Source organism: Megascapheus bottae, chromosome 1 (assembly GCF_031878675.1).
Source record: "Megascapheus bottae isolate mThoBot1 chromosome 1, mThoBot2.hap1, whole genome shotgun sequence".
Taxonomy (NCBI): domain Eukaryota; kingdom Metazoa; phylum Chordata; class Mammalia; order Rodentia; family Geomyidae; genus Megascapheus; species Megascapheus bottae.
In genome coordinates, this window is record NC_143509.1 from 67,844,549 (window position 1) to 67,865,046 (window position 20,498).

The window sequence follows — 20,498 nt, forward strand, 5'->3', positions numbered from 1 at the left end:
CTCGTTCTCAGACTTGGAACACAAAACCTCTATGAAACAAACACAATAAAGCACTCAACTGATTCTAGTCTGTTTGAGAAACAGACTTATCGTATGCTAAGAAAACAGTGAACACATCAATCACATTTTTACAAATGAATCATGACCTGAAAGTTAATTAGCTTTGTCATGTAATTCTACCATCATCACACTTTTTCAGTTAATACATGAAAAACTTTATACAATAAGGCATAATTAAGTTGGCAATGTGAAAATAGGTGATTTTTAAGCAAGTATAATTTTTGGAATTTCTACTGTGCAGTCACAATGCCCTCTAGTGGCCACACAGAAACATAGACATTATCTTTCATAGAGTATTAAGGCAAATGCAGTACTCAGCATCTCGCCCTTACACCCCCAAACATGGGATTTGAACTCTGGGTCTGGGTGCTGTCCCTGAGCTCTTCAGCTCAAGGCTAATGACCTACCACTTGAGCCACAGCGCCACTTCCGGTTTTCTGATGGTTAATTGGAGAAAAGAGTCTCACAGACTTTTCTGCCTGGGCTGGCTTTGAACCTTGAACCTCAGATTTCAGTCTCTTGAGTAGCTAGGATTACAGGTGTGAGCCAGTGTCACCTGGCAGCATTTCTCCTTTTTTTTTTTTTTTTTGCCAGTCCTAGGCCTGAGCACTGTCCTCGGGCTTTCTGTCTGGGTGTTGTCCCTAAGCTCTACAGCTCAAGGCTAATAACCTACCACTTGAGCCTCAGCACCGTTTCTGGCTTTTTTCCTATGTGTGTAGTACCGAGGAATTGAACTCAGGTCTTCATGCATGCTAGGCAAGCACTCCTTATCACTAGGCTAAATTCCCGGCCAGCATTACTCTTTTATCAAATCATTTATACTTACTTGGAAGCTTTATTGATTCCAAAAGCCACTTGTTGGTTAAGAGATGCAATAATTTTGTCTTTCTTTTTAACTTGCATTTGATTTTCTTCCAACCGGAATGTCACTGTTTTCAACTGTCTTTTGAAGTCCTGACGAATGAAAAATATTATGAATATTATATTTAGGTTATTAAAAATGAAAAGAAAGCAATTCTTTTAAAAAGTAAAAATCATTACTTTAACAGTTGAAGAATTTCTTACTTCCTTTAACATAATGGCAAAAATACTTACTTCACATTGATAGTGCAGTTTAAACAGCTGCTGCTGACGCACAACCCTTTCCTTTTCAGTTTCGCTATAGTCTGTATTTGCCTTGCCAGTTGAGCCCTGTGAAAACACATGAATTGGTAAATTCTCTTTTCCTATAGAAACAGCAATATTTTAGTTACTTATAAGAAATATACAGTTGCGAACTCAAACTCATGCTTTATATCCCAACTTAATCGCTCACATAGTACAGTATTCATTTAAACTACACGACAGTAACTTATCTGCTGCTATTGGATAAAAATTATCTGAATGGTTAACATTTTTTAGAAAGTTTCTGTGTGGTTGTTTTATTATGATAGGAATTATACGCAGCAAGGCACACATTTTTATTTTATCATTTTAAGTAATTTGTCCAAGGTCACAAAGTAAACAAGAATATGAATTGTAACTCAGGCAGGCTCAATTGCCTAAATAATTATATCAACTCCTTTTCATGTTTAACTTCTCCATGAGATTATAAACACTATAGTTGGGATTATGTCTTAACATCTTAACTCAGTTCCTGACACAGTGTTGGTATTACATAGATTTATTAAGTGTCAGTCCTGAGGCTTGAACCCAGGACTTGGGTGCTATTCCTGAGCATTTTTGGTCAAGGCTATGATTCTACCACGTGAACCATAGCTTTTGGCGTTTTGGTGGTTACCAGAGGCAAGCTTCTCAAGGACTTTCTTGACTGAAATGGCTTTGCACTAAGATCCTGAGAGTTCAGCTGCCTCAGTTACTAGGCACCACTGATGTCCAGCTGCTGCATGGTTCTTATGTAAATTAAATCCCAACTACAGAATAAAAACCAGTGTCTTCATATTTAATATTCAATGTAATAAATATCCAAAGCTCAAAGTATGTCAATTTATTTTAAATGTATGTATTCAAATGCTTTATTTGGAAAGAACAAATAGGGCATACAAATTAAAAGAATGTGGTTATACCAGCTAGGGAATCGCTTGTACTAAGACTTAGGCAATGAATGTCAGTATATACTATATGCTATTATTTTCAGGGGGGCCAAGAGTTTGGTCTATTGGTAGAGTAGATCACCTAGTATGCACAAAGACCCCCAGTTCGATTCCATGGTACTACATACATAGAAAAAGCCAGAAGTGATGCTGTGGCTCAAGGGGTAGAGTGCTAGCCTTGAGAAGCCCAAGAACAGTGCTCAGGCCCTGAGTTCAAGCCCCAGGACTGGCAAAAAGAAGAACAAGAGGAGGAGGAGGAAGAGGAGGAGGAGGAGGAGGAGGAGGAGGAGGAGAGGGAGGAGGAGGAGGAGAGGGAGGAGGAGGAGAGGGAGGAGGAGGAGGAGAGGGAAAGAGGAAGGAGAAGGAGGAGGAGGAGGAGAAATTTTCATTAGAGGGCTGAGAGCATCTGAGAGCATGGCCTGGTGGTAGAGTGCCTGCCTAGCATGCTTAAAGCCCTGGGTTCTATCCCTTGGTATCACATACACAGAAGAAACCAGAAGTGGTGCTGGCTCAAGTGGTAGAGTGCTAGCCTTGAAAAAACCTAAGGACAGTACCCAGCCCCTGAGTTCAAGCCCAGGACTTGCAAAAATAAATAAAATCTAGGACATTAAATGGTTAAAATGAGATTTAGTCAAAAAAACTGAGTACAGTTTGTTTTATAAAAATATTTTTCTCATGACATTTAATTCAATGGGATTATTTTACATTATTTCCTTTTGTGATGCTCTAAACCTTTTACCGGAACATATTACATATTTACAATAAACTTTGCCTAATGATAAAAGCCAAGAAATGTTCTAAAGGCTAATTTAAATAGTTGTCAATAGGGCTGGGAGTTTGGCCTAGTGGTAGAGTGCTTGCATAGCATGCATGAATACTTGGGTTCGATTCCTCAGTACTGCATACACAGAGAAAAAAAAAAAGCTGGGAGTGGTGATGTGGCTCAAGTGATAGAGTTCTAGCCTTGAGAAAGGCCAAGTACAGTGCTCAGGCCCTGAGTTCCAGCCCCAAGGCTGGTAAAAAAATTGTCTGGAACAAAGGGTCTTAGAAAAACTAAGACCCTTTAACCTTTTAACAATTTAAAAATCCCTCTATACTTTTTTCTTGTTTTTTATTTTTTTCAGAAAAGCATAAACCACTGATCTTAAAAAAAAAGAACTCATACTGTTCAAAAGAGAAATAAATTAACAAGGAAGGTAGGAATGTACCTTCTTCAATCGTGGTTACCTGTTCTATCATGTCCAGAATATGTAATTCATCCAGGCTATAGAACTTGTCTTCAGTTGCAGAATCCTCTTGAATATCACTTGCATCATCTTTCATGTATCTACCAATTGAATGGACATTTGTTTGCTTTTTCAACTTATCTTCAACCATGTTTGAGCTATAGTGGTGTTATGATTATGATAGATATTCTATTTTATATTTGCATGGTTTTATATCTAAGCTATTGTTTCCCAAAGTAGCACTGTACTGGTCTCGTAAGATCCTCATCTTCAGAAGGACTCATACCCAAATAAAGTCCGGACAAGGTTCATCTGTCTCTCTCTCTCTTTTTTTTTTTTTCTTGGCCACTACTGGAGCTTGAATTCAGGGGCCTAAGAATTTCCTTGGGCTTTCTCGTGGCTAGCGCTCTACTACTTGAGACTCTTTTTATGTTTGTGGTACTGAGGAATCAAACCCAGGGTTTTAGATATGCTAGACAAGCACTCTATCACTAGGCTCCCTGCCTCATCTGTCTTTCTCCTGAAGATGTGTAATAAATATTGGTATGTTTGAAATAACATTTGAGACCGTATCTATTTAGTTGTGCATTCCAGTATTTAAGAATTATGAGACCACAGAGTTCACTTTTTCATTATAACTATTGATATTTATTTTAGAAAATAGTATTTTAAGGAATATTGACAAGCATTTCTATATTTGCTTTATTATTCCATCATCACAACACATTCATCACACTGATTACACTATTACAAAAATAGATTGCAAAATGAAGAGGTTTTAGTCTCAGAAAAATATATAGATCCAGTATAAATTTCAATAACTGAATCATTAACAAGGATCAGTAAAAAATAAAAATTGTATATATACAATAATTTTGTACTTATTTCTCAAATTGAATGTATTAATTAAATTACTAGTTTAGTTGGCCTACTACTTAATAATTCTGAATTTATTCATAAGTCTGATTGATAACTAGAAGTATTTTTAGTTATAGTGTGAATAATTAGGACATATTTTACTGTTTTAGCATACTGACATCTTAAAAAACAATGACATCTAATGTTTGTAGAATAAAAAACACTATATAAATTGTTACTAGGTATAAGTGAGGTATTTAGTGATCTAACATTTTGGAAAATGCAATGAAATCAACTGATTGGATAAACAATTCTTTCATAAATTCAATGTTCTAGGTTACCCAAAGAATTTTTTTTTAAAAAAGAAAAATAATTATGTATCCTTAGGCATTCTTACAACTAACTTCTGCATGATGAAGCACGATGCATTTATGTATTTATTAAAGATCCTCAAGATACTATCTACAATTTTAAGTGAAATACAAGTATTTGGATAATATAGGAAAATGTTCAAGTGAAATAAACAAGAGTAAAGTTACAATGTTACTGAAGGTTGAAAACACCTAAACACATACCACAATGTCAAAGGTAGTAAAAAACAAATGTGAAAAACAGTAATACTTACTGAATTGGCATGACACATACACATACACACACGTATATGTATATAGATGCATACATATATATCTGTATGTATATACATATATATAGACTTAGGTGATATATATATATATACACATATATACTTAATAATTCAATATATGCATTTCTGTGAATTTATATATATTTTCTTTTTATCTGTATTTAAAAAATCTCTTATTGGATGATTTAATCATCATCATGATTTGAATGCAGCATATGGAAAATGAGCAAAATGAAAATTTTTTATCACTATAAAGTTAATTTTATAACACACAGTCAGAGCCTAAAAATATTTTAAAAAATGGAAGAAAACTTGTTTATCCAGTGGTTCCAATTTACTGCCAAGGAAAGTGAAAGAATATCTTAGATGACTAGCTATTTTATTTTGTTAACAGATTATATCTATGATAACAAATTGTCTTCCACAAATGATAGCTTTCAGGTTAAGAATATATCTTCTTATTATCATTTAATGGATATCCAACTCTTGGGAATTGAATTTTTTTTTTGGCCAGTCCTGGGCTTGAGTTCAGGGCCTGAGCACTACCCTTGGACTTTCTCAAGGCTAGAGCTCTACCACTTGAGCCTCAGTACCACTTCCGGCTTTTGCTATGTATGTGGTACCAAGGAATTCTCCATACTTAGTCTTGCGTGCTAGGCAAGCACTCTACCACTAGGCCAAACTCCTGACCTGGGAACTAGATCCTTGAAAGTTACCAATACCCACTTGGCCAAATTGGTTGGGATAATGATCCCTTCAATTAGATATTTCTACCTCTTTTTTAACCTTCTTTTTTTGTTGTTGTTGTAAATCATATGACTGCAAAATATATCTTATACTGATGTTCTGACATTAAAATGTTTCTGTAAAAGTTTCAAAATTTACTTTCAACAACTAAGATCAAAATAAATGGTAAGTGCCTCAAGTTAAACCAAATTTGTAAAAGGGGCCAGTGAGACATAACAATGATACATCCTTTAAAATTAAGTCTAAGTTTAGATTTATTGAAGCACATCTAAAAATATTTTTTGCAGCATTCATGTTATGAATGAAGCATTTGACATTAGATAACTCTTTAGTAGTCTCCCAGAGAAAAAAGTGAGTCTATTCTTGAAGAATGGTAACTTAATTTTTCATTGTCTTCTGTAAACTCGAAACAATGTATTAAGACAAAGACCTGTCCTTCTTATTAGCAAGAACATTTCCCAAAAAAAGAATGTGTTAACAAAGCTCACTTTAAGAAATACTACAAAAAACTTTAAATAAATCAACACTTACATTTGCTCTTCCTTTGAGTCTTTACTCTGAAAAATACAATCACAAGAATTTAGTAATCTATATTAGCTTTGCCAACATATTACACTGATGTGACATTTAGGTCACCAACTTTTTGATACCAACTAAATAAATTCATTTTTATATCTTGATATTGAATGTATTGAGTTATATATCTTTACTCATAAACATAAAACTGAACTATAAATCTTATTAATTAAATTTTATCCATTTTACTGTGGATGTTTTTAAATTTATACTCTCTTTCATGATTCACTAAATGCATATTATCTACTACTGAGTCAGAACATGTATCTTGGAACATCACTGATACAGAAAATGGAGGTGACTATTGGAGAAAATGAATATTTGGGATGGGTGCATATAATATTTATTAATACATAGGTACAGGATTATTGGAAATATGCATGAAAAGATAAATCTGACTGAAACGTTAAGAATCTTACAGCTTGTTGAGATTGGTTTGGGAAGGGGATAGGTGAATGAGAGTGATAGAGGGGGTAAGTTTGACTATAAGATACTAAAATGAAAATTTATTGTAAAACAAACTGATGCTAGTAAAAATGCTGAGAAAAAGATTTTATAGAAAAATGAAGTGCTAGAAGATCATAATTGGGAGGGAATTAAAACTCTCTAAACTTCGCTTTCAGTAAAACTATAAAAACTTATGACATTTTAACATATAAAATTCAACATACACTAAGACAAGAAAATTACAGCATTAATAGTTATCATCTCTTGTTTATAAGAAACTTCAAAGTCTCTTCTATAATGCTGTATTCAATAACTTGCTCTCTTTCCTTATCAGTATACCAAACTTTGTGTCGTCACTTACTGATTTTTGTTCCAAGTTCAGCACTAATTTGTTTCTATAATTTAAAATTACTATTTCCTACCTTAGTTCTAGTGTACATGATTATGAGTTAAAATGAACTTTGGTTGTTCACAAGGAATATATGTACTATTCTTTTAAAAAAATATTGTTGAGATAATGTATAGAGGGGTTACAATTACATTCGTCAGGTAGTAGGTGCATTACTTCTCACATTGATACATATGTACTATTCGGATCATTTTTCAATATGCCTTTTAGTTCTTTCCTTGACTACTTCATAGTAATTCATATCAGTCTCTATTTTATGCATTTGTGTAATATCTCTCCTGTACAGGGGCCACCAGATTTGAAGGCCTGTTTCCTTCTTTCTTTTTCTCAAAGTCTTCATTTTGTTCACTCTACTCCTGGGTGGGTGATGAAAGGAACTAATTAATTCCCAAAAAACTTACTTACCATTTGGGTATATTACTAAATACTAAATACCTAATGAAGAAAGAGAGGGAAAATACAGAGTAGTCACAATGCTAAAGGAATTAATATTTGCTATTAATATTTTTTATTTGCTAGAAAATTACACTTCTTCATATTCTTTCAGAGAATATCTAATAGGTATTTTTAGGCATATTGTCAGGTAGACAAGATGCCAAACAAATAATTAACAGAGGATACAATTTCACACAGACTTCATTGTCACTACGTATAACACAAGCAAAATCTATGATAAATTTTCCAAGAAAACTATTGAGTAAAGAATTTGATTCACTTTGCTGTTATAGCTAAGTGTTTACAAGTAGATAATTATTTCTATCTACAGTAGCAGTAATTGGGTATGTGAGACTACCACATATAAAATCACATGTACAAATCTTAAAACCTGTTCAATAATTTAAACTGAGAAGATATAAAACTACAAAATACAGTGTGAAAGATCTCCTTTCTAATGTCCAAATTGCATCATAATATTAAGAATCTCATGTTTTAATTTTTTTTGCCAGTCCTGGGGCTTGAACTCAGGGCTTGAGCATCATTCTTGGGCTTTCTCAAGGCTAGGGCCCTACCATTTGAGCCACAGAACCACTTCTGGCTTTTTCCTATGTATGTAGTACTGAGGAATCGAACCTGAGTTGCCAAGCAAGTACTATAATAGGCCAAACTCCAGGCGCATCATTTTTTAAAATAAACTAAATGGAAAAAATTTAGATGCAAAAAGTTCCTACATGCTTGCTGATATATAATCATAACTTTTAAAAAAAATCACTAAATACATATTTCTGGAAAGTGTATATATTGTATAGATTTTTCTAGTTGTGTGTTTTTTTTTATATTAGGCAGCACTGGGATTTGAACTCAGTTTCTCACACTTGTTAAGCTGGCACTCGATCACTTGAGCCACACCTTAGTCCTATATTTCCTAAAGGATTTGAAAAATGATCCTAAATATAGTAGAGATAGGACAAAAAGCAAGTTTTATTAAAACAAGGAGTAAGTCTTAAAAAAAAATTGTGCTAATAATGGAGCATGAATTTAGGACTGCCCTTAGGTTTTTTCCACCACTTGAACCACAACTCCACTTCTGGTTTTTGGTGGTTAATTAGAGACAAGAGTTTCATGGACTTTCCTATCTGGGCTAGCTTTCAACTACAATCCTCAGATCTCACCTCCCTGAGTAGTTAGGATTACCGGTGTGTGCCAGTGGTACCTACCCAACAGTAGGCATTAAAATGGCAATAGTATTTGCAGAAATCAATAAACCATAATCATTTATTTAACATGGGACTTAAGCTGTACAATAAATTTGCTTGCAAATTATATTTCCTTTTACTGATACCTTAAATACTTTGTCCTTGAAAAATCACTAGTGGGCAAGTATATAAATTCATAGTTGCTCATGTGCACATAGGCATGTGAAAAACAAATGATGAAGACACTTTTAAAAGAGCAACATGGATGGTGGCTCATCTTTATAATCCTAGCTACTTGCAAGAGAACTGGACATGAGGATTGTGGTCAAGGGCAAAAGATTCATGAGATCCCATGTTAGGATTCTCTTCCTAGATATGGGGAAGGCAAAAGTAATAGGATGGGGTAATTCCAGGGGTAATTTTAAGATTCTATTTGAAAAATAACTAAAATGAAAAGATGGGACATGGCTTAAGTAGTTAGACCCTCCTAGCAAGTGCATTATTTAATGAGTTCAAACTCTCGTACTCCTAAAAAAGAAAAAAGTAACATATTCAGGTCTGTGGATATAATATTAAGCCTCACAAAAAAATAAATAAAATTGTGACTATAAAGTAGTAGCATTTTATGTTTGTTAAGAATTATGGAGATTCCATGCTAAATGATTTAAATTCTTCTTCCTCTGTATTAAGAGGCATTAAATTGTTCTGGTTTTCTCTTATTTTTGTATCTTCTGTAGTCCTCATCATCTTTTGTTTTATGCCAGTACCAGGGTTTGAACTTGGGATGTCATACTGTCCCTCAGCTTGTTCACAGCTGGCACTCAATCATTTTAAGTGATGCCTGTAAGCTTCCCCTATACTTCCCTCTCCATTTTATTAGCCTTCCATACCTACTTCTACTAGTCAATAAGAAGACATGTACTTAGAAATCTATCACTGTGCCTGGTGTTCAACACATGTTGACAAAATAAATGATTATTTAGAAAGATTACGCTAGAAAATACAGAGGGAAAAATCATTCCTCTTCAAATTCTGTGTAAATGCTATGACTGTCTGAGATGATTTAAGTATAGCACATGCACAAGTAAAGAAATACGAATTCAAATATTTTTTTTTTTTTAAAAAGCATGTACTTCCTGAGGATCCTTAGTAGATTCTGTTGAAGATTCACTGGGTATTGAGCCTCCATCTTTATTCATTTCTTCCAATTGTATTTCAGTGTTTGATTTCACATTTATATTGTATTCCATAAGAGGTGGACTCAGTTCTTCTTCCTCATTCTGTAACTCCTCTAGTTCAATACCTAAATATAAAAGATAAGAACTCAAAATCTGGATGCAAGGCTTAGTAAATTTCAGCTTCCTCTTCTTATGATTATAAATATTCACCAAACAAATAAAATACCAGAAAAAAATAGAAGTCATCTTATTCTTTCAGATCGCTAGGTGAAGATGCATTATCTAACATCCACGATCCATAATAGGTGCACACAATAACCAAGAACTAATATGAAATACCTTACTGGGATCGTAAGTAAACTCTATATATTAAATACTATGGAACTTCAGTGGAGTTCAGCATTGCCCCTATTAACTAGTTTTTACTATTCAACTAGTACTATTTTAAGATATAAATATAAAACATAAGGAAACCCTAGAAAACTATTCTTTCCTTTCATATATTTTTTATTTTTTAAAAAAAGTTATTGTATTTTTTGTAAGGGTGATAAACAGGAGTTATAGTTACATAAGGAAATGAATACATTTCTCGTAGAACATTTTTATACACACCTTTGTTTTTCTCCCACCATCACTCCCTCCCCACCTGACTCACACCCCCCCTCTCCAAGTTGTAAAGGCAATTTCCAAACTAGTGTCTTGTGAGTATTGCTGTTGCATTGGTTCACTTCTTGTCTTTGTTTCACCATTTTGTTATTTCCCTTCTATTCCCCAAATCAGATAAATGTTTAAGACACAGGGTATCAGAAAAAAAAACAGTGGTGGTGGTGGGGGCAAAGGGGGGAACTTGATAGAGTATGTTAAAAACAACATTAACAACAAAAGATTACCTCTGTTTCCATATCTTGAGTTTACTTTGATTAACATTTTATATGATCATATGTATATAGCTATTGAGCTGCTGTGATCCTCCAGATATAAACTAATTTTTGCAAATGAGGGAAACCATGGAGCCTGTTTCTTTATGTCTGGCTTACTTCACGTAATATGATTTTTTTTTTTTTACTCCTAAGAAGCGCACCAGCCCCCTTTCTATATGATCTCTTCTTTGACTATGATCCATTGCCCTAAGACTCAGCCTCAAAACTTCATCTTAAGAAGGTTCAATATTTAATTCCAAACAAACTCATGGTGTTATTTTCTTAGATTTTAATTTTAGAAAGTGAATTTACATTTTCTTAGGAGCTCAAGAATGGAAAATAAAAGGCTGGATATAGCAGCATATACTTGCATTCTCAGTTAGCTATTTTACAGATTGAAATGGGAGGATGACATGAGCCCACGCGCTTGAGATCAAAATGATAATTAACTAAGTCAATGAAGGGTATCAAGCCATCATCTGAAAAAAAGGTATAAAGTATATACAACAGATTGTTCATCAGATAAAGCCATAGTAAACAGCACAGATGAGTCAGTAAACAAGGAAGTAGAAATTTCTGCATGAGAATAAAAACTAAATTTCCATCCTTGTGTAAGTTATGTGGCACAGCACCAAGACCAAAGCAGAGTAAGGCTCATGCTACATTGATTTAACCAACAGTAATTTGACCATCTGATTTTCTTTTCTTTTCGTTCTTATTTATTTATTTATTTATTTTTGTGGGTCATGGGGCTTGTACTCCACCTGGGCATTGTCTGCCCCTGAGCTCCTCAGCTCAAGGCTGTAGCCCTACCCCAGGGTTTCAGTGGTGTCCCTGAGCTCTTCAGCTCAAGGCTACAACCCTACCCTTGAGCTAAGCCCTACTTCCCATTTTCTAGAGGTTAAATGGAGATAAGAGTCTCAGGTCCTTTTGTGCCCAGGCTGGCTTTGAACCTTGATCCTGAGATCTCAGCCTCCTAAGTAGCTAGGATTACAGGAGTGAGCCACCGTGCCCAGCACCATCTGCTTTTCTAAGCTTTCATGAACCAGGTACATATTATTACGTAATTTTTCTGACCAAGTATATATCTTATAGATATTCCTCAGTATCTTAAGTTAAATGGTAACTTAAGCATTTTGTTTTTAAATATACTTACGTTGAGTACCCGTTATTGACTGTAGAGCAATCCCTATAGTATATAAAGAAAAAATAATTTAGATAATTACAAATGTGAATGAGATAAAGATTAATAATAGTGTTTATTCTATAACTGTAAAAATAACCAGATATGCAGTTCAGATATGGCATGATCTTTAGATTATCATATAAAGAAAAATAAATGAAATTGATAGTCCTTAATAGGTAAAAACTGGAAACTTAGGCACATTAAAACAAGTAGAAAATTCTTACTAGTCAAAAGCTTCAAAGAACAAACTAATTGTCCACTATGAAGGAAATTTCCAATGGATATGTGCTTTCTTTTAAGCAATCTGATTTATCTTGGTCATCATCCCTCTCCTTACCCACTAATATTTATTGAGTACTCATGATGGATATCAAGTTGTGTTAGGCTCTAGAAATTTAATGATGAAGAAAAACAGATCACCTACATGGAGACTTACTGGTGACAAGAATGTTAACCAAAAATCAGATATAGAAATGAAAATGATAACTTTAATAAATGAAAGATTGATGATACAAAAATAGCCTCGATTAAAGGGACTCAATCAATAAATTCTTCAGCTTATCTAGGCAAAAACTGCTTGGAATGCTTTGAACTGAATTAGTGTTCAAAGCTCTTCTCCCAAATATTACCTTATTTACTTAAGTTTTTGTTACTCAAAACCTTAAAAGAGCAAATGTGTTTTTCTTGCCTAATTTTCTCCTGTCATCCAACTCAGCATTTTCTCATACTCAAAAATTTTCAAATTCAAGTAGGAAAGAAAAAAGAAAAAAGTATTCTCCAAGCACAGAGCAACAACTCAAGGAAGGTTTACTGGCTGAAGTAAATAATTATTTAGTACCTTGTTGGTAGCAGGATAACATCCTCTGGATGATTTCTGGTACTGGTATGCCTAGGTAGATAGATAGCTGATGGTAATCTAGAGATATATTCTCAATGGGATTCTCCTTCACTTTGTCTATATCCTCTTGTTTCATCCCAAGGCGCAGAAGGATATCAGAAACTTTTTTCCAAATTGAATTGAACTGTGACTCTGTGAGACCATTCATCAAAATCTCACTAAGAAGAAAATCCCTGTATTTGCATAGCCTCAGGATGTCTGCAGACTTAGAGAGATCAGAAGATGGTGGTTCCATATTCCAGCCTTTTCTGGGTGCAGGGAATATATTCAAGTGTTTTATGAGAGCTAATAGGAGGCATAAATCAAACTGTTTGGACTGTGGTAGCTCCTTGTTTGGGGGATAAAGCAGATGCCATGATCCACCCAAAGGGTGATTGGTCCAAAGATGGTTGTAGTAGGATTCCAGTACATTCTTGTGTATAAGCAGCTCTTTTTTCAATAGAAGGGGTGGCATAGCCTCATCAAATATTTGCCGGACAATGTCAGTACCAGAAATAATAATTATATGAAGCAGATGATAGAAATAATTATAATTGAGTTTGAAGATAGGCATCTCCTCTGAAAATGAATTTTGAAAAGTGAAGACATTTCACATTAATGTTCCTTTTCTATGTGATTTCTTATAGTATACTAAAATTTCCTGTAGACAGGAATAATTCCAGAAGAGTGAAGTACATTATAATAGTTTACCACAGCCAGTGACATGCTTTCTTTGTATCTAGCTGTGAAAAACTCTAAAAACAGTATGTTCTCAAACAAAAGTAATCTCCACAACTCCCCCGCCAAAAAAAAGTAATCTGTCAGAAACCTTTCAACAAGACACAAGGGTGTTTTGCTTTCTTTTTTATTTGCTTTGTTTCTGGGGCTTGCAATCAGGGATTCAAGCTCTTCTTTGGCTTTTTCACTCATGACAGTCCTCTACCACCTGAGTCATATCTTCACTTCTGGCTTTTTGCTGATTATGTAGAAACATGAGCCTTGTAATTTGTCTGTCTGGATTGCTCCAAATCATAATCCTCAGATCTCAGCCTTCTGGATAAGTAGGAAGCTAGGTATGAGCCACCAGTGACTGGCCAACTACAATATTTTCAAGTACATGAGCTCTGGTCATCATGTGGCTTCAGGTACTATACCTGTAAGTAGAACTATGGCAAATCATAGAGCATCACCCTAAAGTTAAAAAAATACTAGGTCTTTGAAAATCCAGAAATTTGTCAAGAATAGTAGCTGCCAATGTATAAGTATACTTAATTTTGACAATTACATTTAATCTTTCATACTAAATCAGCACTAACAGAACTTTCTATGCTAAAAATGTTTTCACAATTTTCTCTGTCCACTATTTACTCAATGGTGGAAAGCTTGCCTGTCTGACTGAGAAAATAAGTGTTAAAATTTACTTCATGTTTGCCTCATTATATAAGATGAAAAATTACATGCCAAAATATGGTGCCTCATTCCTCTAATTCTAGCTGAGAAGACTAAGATCTGACGATGGGAAAAGCTCATGAGAAAAAGGAAAAAGTCCATGAGAATCTTATCTCACCAAAAAACTTATCTTAATCACCAAAAAACTAGAAGTGGAACTGTGGCTTAAGATGTAAATGCTGGCAATGAACTTTACCATTTGGGGAAAAGAGTAGTTAGGAGGGAGGAAGGGAAAGGGAAAGAAAAACAAGAAAGAGGTAACAATGTTCAATAAGAAATGTACTCATTACCTCATGTATGAAACTGTAATCCTTCTGTATATCACCTTGCCAATAAAATTCAATTTAAAAAAAAATTACTTCATGTTAACTAATATAAATTTAATAAATGCATAGGGATAATGGATATTATATGGCCGGGAGTGTGGCCTAGTTATAGAGTCTTGCCTAGCATGCATGAAGCTCTGCGTTGGATTCCTGAGTATCACATACACAGAAAAAGCTGGAAGTGTTGCTGTGGCTGCAGCAGTACAGTGTTAGACTTGAGCATAATAAGGCTCAGGGACACAGACCAGGCCCTGAGTTTGAGCCCCAGGACCGGCAAAAAAGAATATTATATTAGCATAGATCTATATTAAAAAACACAGCAATCTACTGCCTTGCTATTCTTTAGTCCATAGTCCATTAGTGTTAGCATCAACATCTACCTGAAAGTCTATTAGACATGAAGAATCTCAGGCTCTATAACAAACCTACTTACTGAATTGACACCTATATTTTAATAAAATCAAATGATTCAAATGCATACAAAGCTTTGAGAAGTACTGATCTCATAAGCCTTATGTTCATACCTCCCAAAAAGATAAAATGTAATGATTATTTTATAAATTAAATGTAATAATAAGGAATGAGAATAGAGAAGAATTTGAAAACAGTAATAATTTGGTGTATGAGGGTATTTGATTTTTGTATGAATCTAAGGTATCAGTATCATAAAATGCAGCTTTATTGTTGTATGCTTTTGCTGTTGTGATAAAATATTATTATTATTATTATTATTATTATTATTTCTCCACATTCACTGTGGAGTTGAATAAAGTTTAAAAGTAAATAACTCAAAGAGCTTTTCTAGGTTGCCATACAAAGTGCTGACTAGTGCTAGGGATATCCTTTTTCCCTAGCAAAGACTACCTCCAACTACTCTTCCATATAGGATCAGAAGCCTATAAAGGACTCAAGTGCTAGACAGGGCCTTTCACAGTACACTCCTAAAATTTAGATTACTTGATTCTAAGGCTCAAGTGTTGATTCCTTGCATTTTTGGCAACACTTAAGTTTACTCTGTTGTAAGACTGAGGAATTACGGAGTTAATTTCTAGAGAAAATCCTACTATATAATCACAACTATGCTGCAGATCTATCATATCTCTTGACAAGATGACAAAAGAATAGAAGAACCATACACCTGATGATATTTCTGTCTGAGTTCGAGCCTACACTTAGTACTACATGCTGGCTATAACCAGATTCTGGTGAATGACAAATGTAAGTGATGCATGATTGTAAATGATATGACACTTTACAACACAATTAAAATGTGTTAAGATAATTTTCAACCGAATCATATAAAAATACAATACCTTTTGTATTAAGTTTTAAACTCATCTTCGGTCTTATATCAGTGTCACTTATTTTCAGAGACATCAACTTCTTATAGCTGTCAAGTGGGAATAAAAGTTAATAGAGGAATAATGTCAACATCAGTCAAAATTTCTTAGCATGAATGACCTTTCCTTTCCTCCAGAAAATTATTCAAAAGTAAAGGAGAAAAAAATGAACTCTCAACAATCATAATCTCACATTGTCAATATTACAAAATTAGGAGATAAGTAGTATTGTTAGATTTCATATAAAAGATATTGCTAGATTTACATTGCAAATTCTCATAAAATGAACCAACTAACAAATTTATTTTCTATGTGAGTTACCAGGAAAAAAGAGTAAGAAAAGATTTACACTATAAGAAAATGAACACACTGTATTATAAGAAAAAAATGTTTGGTAATTCAGAGAATTAAACTATAAATCCATATTGAGAAGATATTTAAATACACCCAATTACTTGGCAATCAGCAGTATTTCCAAGTAACCAATGTTTAACAAGTTAACATCCCCCCACGCACTATTTTTTATTTTTCATTATATTATTTTTTTTATTGTCACAGAAATGTATAAAGGGGTTAGTTACATTCCCCAGCTAGTAAGTGCATTACTTCCCCCACATTGATATCCCTTCTCATGCTTTTATCTCCATTTCCTTTACCCCACCCACTCCCAAACATCTTGTTTTCCCCCTTCCCTCTCCTATTTCACATAAACTAATAAACACACATATATATTTTTATATATATAATATACCAGGTAACAAAGTCAGATACAGTAACAATATGAGATCAATGAAAGGATAAAAAAGAGAAGAAAAATAACACAGTACATTAAAAACAATACACAAGATAAAGCTCTTGTTTCCATATGCTAGAGTTCCTTTTATTTAGTCTCATCATGTATGACTTTATGTACCTAGGCTTTGAGCTATTGTAATCCTCCGCTAGGAGAAGTCCTAAATATGTACTAATTATTACAAATGAGGGAAACCACTGAGCCTATGTTCCTTTGGGTCTGGCTTACTTCACTTAATGTGATTTTTCCAAGTCTTTCCATTTCCTTAGAAATGGGGTATGTCACACACATAATTATGAAACATTCCAAGTTGAATGAAAATAATAATAAACCTGTACTGAGCAATATGTATGGACATATTTAAATCATAAATTTCATTAACATAAAATGCACTTAATGGTGGTATTAACATAAAATGCATTTAATGATGGTATTAACATAAAATGCATTTAATGGTGGTATTAACATAAAATGCATTTAATGGTGGTATTAACATAAAATGCATTTAATGGTGGTATTAACATAAAATGCATTTAATGGTGGTATACAGAAAGAAGCAACTAAAAATACATTCTCAGAAAAAAATAATATATTTTATTCCAACCTTACCTTGCTCCCAAATTTTCAATGGTTATATATTCATCCTGTCTCACAACTTCAAACTGGAAATAATTTAAAAAAATAAGTAAACAGCTTTACAGTAGTTCAGTTTTTTTCTTTTGTGTCAGTCACGGGGCTTGAACTTGGGGCCTAAGCATTGCCTCTGAGCTTTTTCACTCAAGTCTAGCACTCTACCACTTTGAAGTATAGTGCCACTTCTAGTTTTCTGGTATTAATTGGAGTTGAGTCTTATGGACTTTTCTGCCTAGGCTGGCTTTGAACTGTGATCCTCAGATCTCAGCCTCTTGAGTAGCGAGGATTATAGAGGTGAGCCACCAGCACCCAGATTGAAAATGTTTTTAATGTTAGTATGTAGATTTATCATTTGAAAATGGACAATAACAATGAAAATATTGTGAGTATAAAATAAAGTATTAGAAGGTAACTAATATACAATACTGTTCAAATAACAACTAGAGTTACCCTTAAAAAGTAATTCTACTTAGCATCACAGGATTTAAATGCCAAAATTGAAGTAGAAAAATATATTGTACTACATTTATTATTTAAAGGTAAGAAATAAAAATTCATTTTATTTATAATTTTTGTCTACTTGTAAATTGAAAGTTCATCAAGATGTTAATTAAAAATAAGATAATTACTTTGTACATTTTACTTAATGTTCTGTAGATATTTTTCATAAGTATATGCACTGTACAAGTATTTTATAAGTATGGACTTAAACAGATTCATAAAGTTTAAAATCATTTTTAACTTTAGATGACACAAAACTAGATCAATTATGATACTTGTCTCATGACACTCCTCATTCATATATGCATGGCATACTATTTCTAGTTTTTTCTATTTTTTTTGTTCTTACATAGGGGCCAGGAGTTTGACCCAGTGGTAGAATGCTTGCCTAACATGCACAAAGACCCAGGTTCCATTACTTGGTACCACATTGATAGAAAAAGCCGGAAGTGGTGCAGTGGTTCAAATGGTAGAATGTTAGCCTTGAGAAAGCCACAGGACAGTGCTCAGGCTCTGTGTTTAAGCCTAAGGACTGGCAAAATATAATAAAAAAGCAAGGCCATTTACCTAGTATTTAGGTAAATTATAGGAGTAGAATGAGCAAGGAGCTTAGTCACTAATAGAATTGTTTTGATCTTATTAGTATGTCTATTAAATCTGGTTCAAGTAAAAAATAGTATCCCTCCTGAAGAAAAGCAAGAAAAAAGTGTAAAACTCACCAAAATTTTAACAATTCCAGGTACATCACATTGCAGCATCCTGGCCATATCACCTGGACATCCCTCTTTCAAACATTTTTTTCCACTGAAACTCTAGTTATTAGTAGAAAAAAATAATAAAATGAAAGGATTGTGTCAATCTGAACATATTTAAATAAACTAATTTAGAAGTGCTGCTAAACTAAAAGATGTGTAAACATTTAAGGATCAGCAGTTCAAACAGTCTATTTCATGTATCTATCAAGGGACACATTATTTAAAACATGTAACTTTACTTACCTGCTAATAATTTCTATATAGAATTCCTTATTGAGTTATATTACTAAAATATATTTGCTATATTACAGTTTATAGTAATTAGCTGAGCATTTAAAAAATTCAGAAATTCTATAGTAACTTAAAGATTCCAGAGGAAAAGTGAGAATGGAAATATTGAGTACTCTGATTCTGATTTTGTTATTTTTGTCTGATTGAGTTACTATCTTTTACTTTTCATTCAAAATGAACAATATTAATTGCACAAAGAAACTGAAAAGTATTTATATACCAATTAACAATAAATAGTAAGGCTTATATGATTATATAACAGCTCATACTGACCGTTAACTCATTTTATATTTGTTAATTTTCACAACAAACATTTGAGGTAGGTTAATATCATTTTATTTTTATTTCAGGAATTAGAAAAATTAGTCTCAGAGTATATAACCCAATCTAATTTAATAAAACTTGTAAATTGAGCCCAAAACTACCCGACAAATGTAAATGTAACCCCTCTTTACATCACCCCAATAATAAAATACAATTTTAAAAAATCCACTGCACTTGATTCTACATCACAATTATTTTATAGAATCATACTGTTGTTTGCACAATGTAAATGCTATAGAATTGAATATTATGAACCCACTTACTAGCTCATTAATAATACTTTGACTTTCTATTGCAATTTTAGTTGGAAAACCCCTCTCATTTTATCATGATTAATACACTAAACATAAATAATTAAATCCAAAAGCAATGAATACAAACAAAAAAATTATTCTTACTGTCTTCTCCTAAAATAGAAATTATCGTTAAAATTATATAATTATCCTTCCCAAGTGTTTATCGTTCAATTCTACTGTTTATGACTGTCCTTTATGAGAATATGCAACATTATTTCTATTATTAAGTATAAACTTTTAAAGGAAAATGTATATACTGATAAACAATCACTACACTATGCAAACTAGCATGGCATTCTCTAAAAAGGTATTTAATAAGTAATGATGAGTAGTTGTAAAATAAGCAGGTAGAGTTGAGAAAGAAAAGGACAAGAAAGAATGAGAATAGAAAGAAATAAATTGGAAGAAACAGAGGAAAAAGGAAGAAGTACTGTAGCAGTCTTAAGAAAAGGAAATATAGTACCTGATCATTTTCACCTGGATATTTCAAACTCTTGAATTTTTTCCAACAAATTTTATGGAAATAAACACAGCAACTTTTACTGCACATTAACTGAAAAAATCCCTTGAAAAAAAATAAAACAAGCAATTGACATAGAAAAAGGAACTTATACACATAGAAAATACAAGCTCAAATCAGTTTTATAATTATTCCATAATTGTTGGGCTTTACAAAGCATACTCAGTTTACCACTTGAGATTACCAATCATCGAAGACCTTTCAGTGTCCTTTTTAAACATGAAAGACAGAAGCACAATGTCAGTCAAAAAAAGACTTCAATAAGTCAATGAACTATTTTCTGTATGCCATAAGAACAAAACAACCCAGCAGAAATCCAGCGATTTTTGTAAAACATGTAATTTTCTACCTGCCTACCTCATTTTCTTTTCCTCCATCCATCTCCAGTTACTTACCAATATTTTTTGAATCTCCTT

The 20,498-nt window shown here is 33.2% G+C and overlaps 1 protein-coding gene across 6 annotated transcripts in view; it reads right to left on the reverse strand.

The window, feature by feature from the left end:
• Positions 1–20,498, reverse strand: part of Dzip3 (DAZ interacting zinc finger protein 3) — a 72,215-nt gene that overhangs the window by 20,606 nt on the left and 31,111 nt on the right. For 5 of the 6 annotated variants that reach the window (XM_090346842.1, XM_090346854.1, XM_090346835.1 and 2 more), the window contains 11 exons: positions 20,026–20,127; positions 18,616–18,708; positions 17,372–17,424; positions 15,943–16,019; positions 12,816–13,433; positions 11,948–11,980; positions 9,827–9,996; positions 6,159–6,184; positions 3,381–3,480; positions 1,156–1,251; positions 887–1,014 (listed from right to left, as the gene is read on the reverse strand). In XM_090346842.1, the coding sequence (XP_090202968.1) occupies positions 887–1,014; positions 1,156–1,251; positions 3,381–3,480; positions 6,159–6,184; positions 9,827–9,996; positions 11,948–11,980; positions 12,816–13,433; positions 15,943–16,019; positions 17,372–17,424; positions 18,616–18,708; positions 20,026–20,127 (1,496 nt within the window). The remainder of the gene's footprint in view (positions 1–886; positions 1,015–1,155; positions 1,252–3,380; positions 3,481–6,158; positions 6,185–9,826; positions 9,997–11,947; positions 11,981–12,815; positions 13,434–15,942; positions 16,020–17,371; positions 17,425–18,615; positions 18,709–20,025; positions 20,128–20,498) is intronic. The other variant, XM_090346863.1, reaches the window with a different exon arrangement.